The sequence below is a fragment of the Dendrobates tinctorius genome, unplaced genomic scaffold (assembly GCF_039654945.1).
Source record: "Dendrobates tinctorius isolate UK_male_01 unplaced genomic scaffold, ASM3965494v1 ptg000496l, whole genome shotgun sequence".
In the NCBI taxonomy this organism is placed as follows: Eukaryota; Metazoa; Chordata; class Amphibia; order Anura; family Dendrobatidae; genus Dendrobates; species Dendrobates tinctorius.
The window spans coordinates 43060-51384 of NW_027362156.1; the positions used below are offsets into that span (position 1 = coordinate 43060).

The following is an 8325-nucleotide window of genomic DNA, read 5'->3' on the forward strand; positions in this document are numbered from 1 at the left end:
TAAAAAAAAAAACATTGCGAAAAATTTTTCACAAATACCCCTTCCCCAGAGTTTGACTATTTTTCGATGCTCGGAAACTGGTGTAAAGGGTTGGGAAATTATATAGACCCCGTGTCGTCTTCCAGCTTGCTTGTGGTGGCTGTTTTCAATAAAGCACCTCTGGGGAAAAAACTTGGTGAAAACGAGAGGTGGTTTTATAGTAATTGGTGACTTTCCCAGTTATTGACCCTTCAGCGATTAGAGATACATGCCATAGTACCGTATATACTCGAATATAAGCCGAGATTTTCAGCCCAGTTTTTTTGGGCTGAAAGTCCCCCTCTCTGCTTATGTTCGAGTCATATACACCGGGGGTCGGAGGGGGCGGGGGTGTCAGGTCATACTTACCCGTCCTGACGCTGTCTCTTGAGCCCCCAGCTTCTCTGCACTCTCTTCCTGCCTTCAGCGGTCACGTGATACCGCTCATTAAAACTCATGAATATGCGCATATTCATGAGTTTTAATGAGCGGTATCACATGACTGCTGAACGCAGGAAGAGAGAGCGCAGAGAAGCTGGGGGCTCAAGAGACAGCGTCAGGACGGGTAAGTATACAGTCATGGCCAAAAGTTTTGAGAATGACACAAATATTAATTTTTACAAAGTCTACTGCTTCATTTTTTCTAATGGCAATTTGCATATACTCCAGAATGTTATAAAGAGTGATCAGCTTAACAGCAATTACTTGCAAAGTCAATATTTGCCTAGAAAATGAACTTTATCCCCCAAAACACATTTCAACATCATTGCAGCCCTGCCTTAAAAGGACCAGCTAACATCGTTTCAGTGATTGCTCCATTAACACAGGTGTGGGTGTTGATGAGGACAGGGCTGGAGATCAATCTGTCATGAATAAGTAAGAATGACACCACTGGACACTTTAAAAGGAGGCTGGTGCTTGGCATCATTATTTCTCTTCTGTTAACCATGGTTATCTCTAAAGAAACACGTGCAGTCATCATTGCACTGCACAAAAATGGCCTAACAGGGAAGAGTATTGCAGCTAGAAAGATTGCACCTCAGTCAACAATCTATCGCATCATCAAGAACTTCAAGGAGAGAGGTTCCCTTGTTGCCAAAAAGGCTCCAGGGCGCCCAAGAAAGACCAGCAAGCGCCAGGACCGTCTCTTAAAAGTGTTTCAGCTGCGGGATCAGGCTACCAGCAGTGCAGAGCTTGCTCAGGAATGGCAGCAGGCAGGTGTGAGTGCATCTGCACGCACTGTGAGGCGGAGACTCTTGGAGCAAGGCCTGGTCTCAAGGAGGGCAGCAAAGAAGCCACTTCTCTCCAGAAAAAACATCATGGACAGACTGATATTCTGCAAGAGGTACAGGGAGTGGACTGCTGAGGACTGGGGTAAAGTAATTTTCTCTGATGAATCCCCTTTTCGATTGTTTGGGACATCTGGAAAACGGCTTATTCGGAGAAGACCAGGTGAGCGCTACCACCAGTCTTGTCTCATGCCAACTGTCAAGCATCCTGAAACCATTCATGTGTGGGGTTGCTTCTCAGCCAAGGGAATGGGCTCTCTCTCAGTCTTGCCTAAAAACACAGCCATGAATAAAGAATGGTACCAGAATGTCCTCCAAGAGCAGTTTGGCGATCAACAATGCCTTTTTCAACATGATGGAGCACCTTGCCATAAAGCAAAGGTGATAACTAAATGGCTCAGGGAACAAAACATAGAGATTTTGGGACCATGGCCTGGAAACTCCCCAGATCTTAATCCCATTGAGAACTTGTGGTCAATCATCAAGAGACGGGTGGACAAACAAAAACCTTCAAATTCAGACAAAATAAAAGCATTGATTTTGCAAGAATGGACTGCTATCAGTCAGGATTTGATCCAGAAGTTGATTGAGGGCATGCCAGGGAGAATTGCTGAGGTCCTGAAGAAGGGTCAACACTGCAAATATTGACTTGCTGCCTTAACTCATTCTAACTGTCAATATAACATTTTGTTACTCATAATATGATTGCAATTATATTTCTGTATGTGATAAACACATCTGACAAACACACATAAAAACCAGAGGCCAGCAGATCATGTGAAAATATAATATTTGTGTCATTCTCAAAACTTTTGGCCATGACTGTAGTGATACTCACCTGTCCTGCGTCCATCGCTGCTTGCTGCTGTCTGTCATCGGTCAGTGACTTCAGACAGCAGAGGGCGCGGTGACGTGATTAGTGCGCGCTGCGCCCCCTGCAGTCTGAACGTCACTGACTGATGACGTGGCAGATAGCGGTGAGCAGCCATGGACGCAGGACAGGTGAGTATCTGACACCCAGCGACGGAGAGGTGAGTATGTCATTTGTTTTTTTTATTTTTACCGGCAGCAGCAGCGGCAGCACATGGGAGAATAATCTAAGGAGCTTCTTATGGGGTCAGCATATGGGGGAATAATCTAAGGAGCTTCTTATGGGGTAAGCATATGGGGGAATAATCTAAGGAGCTTCTTATGGGGTCAGCATATGGGGGAATAATCTAAGGAGCTTCTTATGGGGTCAGCATATGGGGGAATAATCTATGGAACTTCTTCTGGGGACACCATATGGGGGAATAATCTATGGAGAATTTCCCACCCTAGGCTTATAATCAAGTCAATAAGTTTTCCCAGTTTTTTGTGGCAAAATTAGGTGGGTCGGCTTATACTCGAGTACATACGGTAACCTGCAAATTGATGCTTTTTTTTGTAGAACTTTTACAAATCCAGTAGAGCAGAAGAATCTTCTACAGTAGTAACATAATGCCCAAAACATGTAAAGCCTTTAGCCGAAACTTTTATCGTTCCTGTCTAGGATAATTTGTTCTTTTACTTATTTGTGCACTTTTATTTATTTTGATGAACTTTTATTCTTTTTCTTCTAAAACGCTCGCATTTCTAATTTTCAGGCGATGCAATCAACCAAAGCAGTATGCCCTCACAACAGAACCGGTTTCCTGACTATTTGGAAGCACTTCCAGGAACTAATGTGGACCTTGGTACGCTCGAGGGGGAAGCCATGAACGTAGAAGGAGAGGAACTAATGCCAAGTCTACAAGAAGCTTTGAGTTCTGACATCCTTAATGACATGGAGTCTGTTCTTGCAGGCACCAAACTGGATAAAGAGAGTTTCCTTACATGGTTATAGAGGCCTTTTTAGAAAACTGCATCCAAAATCTCTGAAGGATTTTGTCAATCAAGAGTGCCTGTAACTTGACAAGCCTAAACCGGCCACAAAGTAGACTGAGTTGTGCTCCAGACAAGCAAACTTTCAAGGACTTCTACAATTTTTTTTTTTTTTATTAATATTTTCATCTTCTCGTTCTAGTATTTTCTTTTCACCCGTTGCTGCTTTTATTATTAAAAACACTTTTATTTTTTCTTCCCCCACCGTTTAAGAGCCTGAGGTATCAACATTTTTTAATTTCCCTGCTGCCTTTTTATGTAAAGTGAATGGGAAGAGTCAAGCAATACGTACTACAAGTAGATTCTCCATTTTGTAAATATATGCAGTAACTGTTTGCTTCCCACTCTACTGACATTATTAGCTCCCCTACCTGGGAAGAACGAGATATTTACTCAATTATATGTAACTTGTATGGTGGCATTGCCTCTCTTCCCTCGACTTTTAGCCTTACCATTATTTCTAAGAAGTCGTCTTTCCTTTTAAAGGGGCTGAGCAACCTCGTACGACTGTTTTATCGTTCTCAACAAGCCTTGATTATTCCTTGAACCAGTGTTAAATTTCTTTTGTCGTCTTTGGGATATGCTGTGTCTAAAGAACTTCTACTTATTATTGCTTATTTTTGCTCCTCCGAGTCAGAATTAGTCCTACGTAGACCTGTCGCATCTTTAGATTTGTCGTTCATGTTTATTTCACCGAGGCTCTCAAACAGGGAACCGGGTTCCCGCATCTGGTGAGACCTGGGAACCCAGTGAATTCAACGCGAGTGGCGGGTCTTTGAAGATGCCCCAAGGACTGGATGGGTGACGGTGAGGAGTGGAAGTGCCAGAGAGTTAAGGTTAGTATAAGGTTTTTTGTTTTTCTTTAAAAAAACAAAAACAATTTAATGGACTTTTACGGTTCAGAAAAAATGGCGGTAGATGGCTACCACTTTGCTAAATCCACACGGAAAAGAGTTACGAAAAAAATCCACATTTTTGTAAGATTTGAGCAGAATTCATTTCCACTCTTAATTGATTCGCCCATCTGTAGTCCTATGTAAGACTCTTGAGGGCAAGAAAGTGGTGGTGGACTTTTGGCGACCGTACAGATTTGATGTCTCCTCATGAGTCATCTGCGCATCTGTGGTTGGCTTGGCACCCATTGCCTAATTCTGTGATCACTTTATATATATATATATATATTTTTTTTTTTTTCCAGCCATGCCAATTTTTATCTAAAATGATTGAAGCCCATAAAGCTGTAATAGTATATGTTCTAGTCTTCTGGGAGGATATGCATTCTCCTATGGATTCAAGTCAACTCTAGGCAATCGCAAGCCCTGATTCAATCATGTTTGAAGTATTGAGCTTTACTATATGATCTGTACTTGATGTAATGTTGCTGTTTTTCGGTATATTGGTTAAAATAAGTTGTGTTGGGTCTGTGCAAGGTTCTGAACACTACATTGAACGGCTCTGTAATGTAGTATTTGTTTTTAAATGCTGATGTAGATGATGCCGGCAGGTGCCAGTATATGCTCGATGATGTTTTTATACTTTTTATGCGGATTGGAGGTGGTACCAGAGAGATATTTAGAATGTGTTTTTATTACTGACTAAAAGAAAGGTTTTTGACATATATCGAACAAATCATTCCACCTACCTCCTGTCTTTTTACAGATAAATGTCTTTTTATGTGAACTTCAAAAGTCTAGTATGTAACGCCCGTCGTGAGGACTTTATATTATTATTTTTTTGTGCCTCGTAAACAAATTACCCAAATGGGTCCCTTGGCTATAAAGAAAAAAAAATGCTAGATCTACATGTAGCATTGCTTTTTCCAAATAAAGCAAATTGTGTGTTGCATCTTGTGAAACCTGTCTATCACCACCTGTCCTTGCAAATGGGTGATTGTTACCTGACTCCTTTATGTATATGACTATTAAATGATTGTCTTACTGTACACCTAATTGTTTTTATTAGAAAATTAAATAGCCAATTGTAAGTAGTATTGTCGTTTTTTTTGTCTGTTCCCTTGAATGGACGGTGACTCGCAAAAAGTTCTTTTTTTTTTTTTTTTTTTTGCTACAGTTTTATATTTTGGGGTTTTTGTTTGTTTTCTTTTTGCATTCTTTTAGATGGGAATAGAAGAATGTTTTTGTTTTTTTTTACTTTGAGTTAAAAGAAAAAAAAGTTACAAAAACTGCACCAAAACTACTTCAAAAGGTCATCCACCACTGATCCTCTCCTGTCTGTATGAGCTTTATGAACTGCTTGAGTCTCAAACTATGTCCACAAAGGCATCAGATGAAGATCCTGAGTCCCAGCTCAAAACCATGTCCTGAAATACAATACAACCACTCGTAATAACTGTATTTTTGAGGAGGGTTTACCGGGCCTCCCAAGGACCTCTTTGGCCCTGTGTAGTCTTCGACTGTCAGTCACAATGGGGTTTTTTGCACAGTAAATCTGTGGCATCAGGGTTTTTTCTTTTTTATAAATATTCACAGTTTTGTCTTTTTACGATCTGGCGTCCCTATTGTAGTCCTGTTTTTCATTTTTTCGTTTTACTTGCCAAAAACCTACAACTAAGTTTTCAGTTGGCTCAATGTTCACCAGAGTCTGGGTTTCTGCTTTGTGACGATTATTTATGATGCATTTTCATCAATATCAGTCAATGTCAAAAAGGTTTCCCGGGACATAAGTAATTAGAAACACTAATAAAAAAAAAATCTATCGTGAGATAATCCTTTTAAAGTTATTCTTTCTAATTTTTTTTTAATCAAACTGAAGCCTGTATTAATACATGCATTTAACATCATTCACAGTTTTTGTTATTTAAAGTGATTGCATAAAAAAACATTAAAAGGATTAAGTTAGGTTTTTTTTTTGTTTTTTTTTTGTTTTTTTTTTACTATTTCATCTATTGTGTTCCAGACTATATGCTGACATATTAGTGTAGGTATACAGAGGAGTAATAACTGACCCCCAACAACAGAAAATCTTATACATTATGAATGTTATGTATTTGCCTTCTTCCTACTTGCAAGACTACACTCCCAGACAGAAGTTATGTCGCTTATCCGTGTTATGTATATAACAGCTTATGACCTGACGTTAAATTCATCCATTGGTTGTATAAATTATTCTTTTGAAAGCTGAAACCCTCCGAATTGTGGTTTAGGTTAAGAAAATAGGCATCAATGAAGAAATATTGATCATTTAATGGACTCAGATTGGTCAGATTTTGGCAAGACAAAAGTTGTCGGCCACAGAAAGTAATGTGATATTCAAACAAATAATTAACTTAAAATACAAATATATGTTGCATAACATTGGTGAATGAAGCTGTGGTGCTACTAGTCATATTTAATATTTTGTGTGACTTCCATGAGCTTGAAGGACTGCATCCATGCGGTTCAACAATGATTCATCCAATTTATTAATGAAGTCATCAGGAATAGCAAAGAATGCAGTCTTACATGCCTCCCAGAGTTCATCTGGATTCTTTGGTTTTGGCTTCCAAGCTTCCTCTTTCATCCTACCCCAAACATGCTCAATGATGTTCATGTCTGGTGACTGGGCTGGCCAGGTCTTGAGCACCTTGATCTTTTTAGCCTGGGGGAACTTTGTTGTAGAGATGGATGAGATGGACCACCATCCTGCAGCAGAATTTGACCCCTTTTATGATTTGGAATATAAGAGGTAGCTAATACTTCTTGATATTTTAGGCTATTGATATTGCCTTCCACCTTGCAAATGTTTTGCACACCCCCATACTGAATGTAACCCCAGACCATGATCTTTCCACCACCAAATTTAACTGTTTTCTGGGTGTATTTTGGATCCATACGGGCTCCAGTAAGTCTCCTGCAGTATTTGCGGCGGCTGTGGTGTAATTCTACTGAAGATTCATCAGAGAAATCCACCTTCTGCCACTTTTCCAGCGTCCATCTGTTTAGCAGGCTGTGGGACTGTGCAAATGCCACACGGTTTTTTATTTGCCTTTTGTTTAGTGCTGGCTTCTGGGCACTGATTCGACCATGGAGGCTATTTCGAGACAGAATCCTACAAACTGTTCTAGTTGACACAGGGACTTGAGGTGACCAGGCCTGTTGGAGCTCTGCTGCAGTGGAAGAGGGGCTTGCTTTGGATTTTCTAGCCAACAAACATTCCTCCTGAGCAGTTGTCTTGTGGGCTTGTCAAACACATCTCCAGTCTCTTCGAATCTTTTTTTAATTCTTTGTACTTGATGCTGAGACACATTAAAGGTGCCAGCCAACTCTGCAGAGGATCTGGTCCTCAGCCCTTGATAATCCAGGCTTTGGTCGCAGGGTGGATTTTTGGCATGTTGTCAAAGCTCAAGTGAAGGTCTGGGGTGCTGGGTTTCTTTTTATAGACACCCACTAATTAACCGATCATTTACTGAGAACCAGGTGAGGATGTAAACTAGGATTGGGTGCATTATATGAGCAGGGGACAAAACTTTTGCCAAAATCTGACCATTCTGAGTCCATTAAATGATCAATATTTTTGCATTGATGCCAATTTATTTTCTTAACCTAAACCACATTTCGGAGGGTTTCAGCTTTCAAAAGAATAATTTATACAACCAATGGATGAATTTAACGTCAGGTTATAAGCTTTTATTTACATAACATGGATTAGCGACATAACTTCTGTCAGGGAGTGTACACTATAAGCCCGCCAATAAGTCCTCACACCTTCCTGAAATTTACTAGAGAAAACTTTAATGTTTTTGATTTTTTTTTTTAATTTAATTCTAATGAAATATTATACTATTTTTTAATTATTTTCACTTTTTTTTAACTTTCTATATTTGATTCACAAAATGTCCTGTCTGTTTCAGGACAAAAAACCCTTGAGAAGCTGGTATAGCAATAGAGATGTGTTAGGAATAATTACATTGAACTTTCAAAAATACATTCTGACTTGTTCTCTGCACCTTTTAGGTATTAAAGATGTATTCCCATCTCCAAGAACCTATCTCAATATGTAGTAGGTGTAATAATAATGTTACTAGCAAATACATCCAATTAGAAATTCGGTATGTCGCTTACCTTGTGTGCAGGGAATTGCTGCAGCTTGGGTATCCATGGTTACGACCACTAACAGC

General features: G+C 39.8%; 1 protein-coding gene across 2 annotated transcripts in view; it reads left to right on the top strand.

Annotated features, from left to right (window-relative positions):
* The window catches only part of LOC141078060 (transcriptional coactivator YAP1-A-like), a 28622-nt gene extending 23426 nt beyond the window's left edge, over nt 1–5196 (top strand). For both annotated transcript variants that reach the window (XM_073564869.1, XM_073564870.1), the window contains exon 6: nt 2933–5196. In XM_073564869.1, the coding sequence (XP_073420970.1) occupies nt 2933–3171 (239 nt within the window). In that variant the 3' untranslated portion in view covers nt 3172–5196. The remainder of the gene's footprint in view (nt 1–2932) is intronic.
* Nucleotides 5197–8325: the final 3129 nt, after the last annotated feature.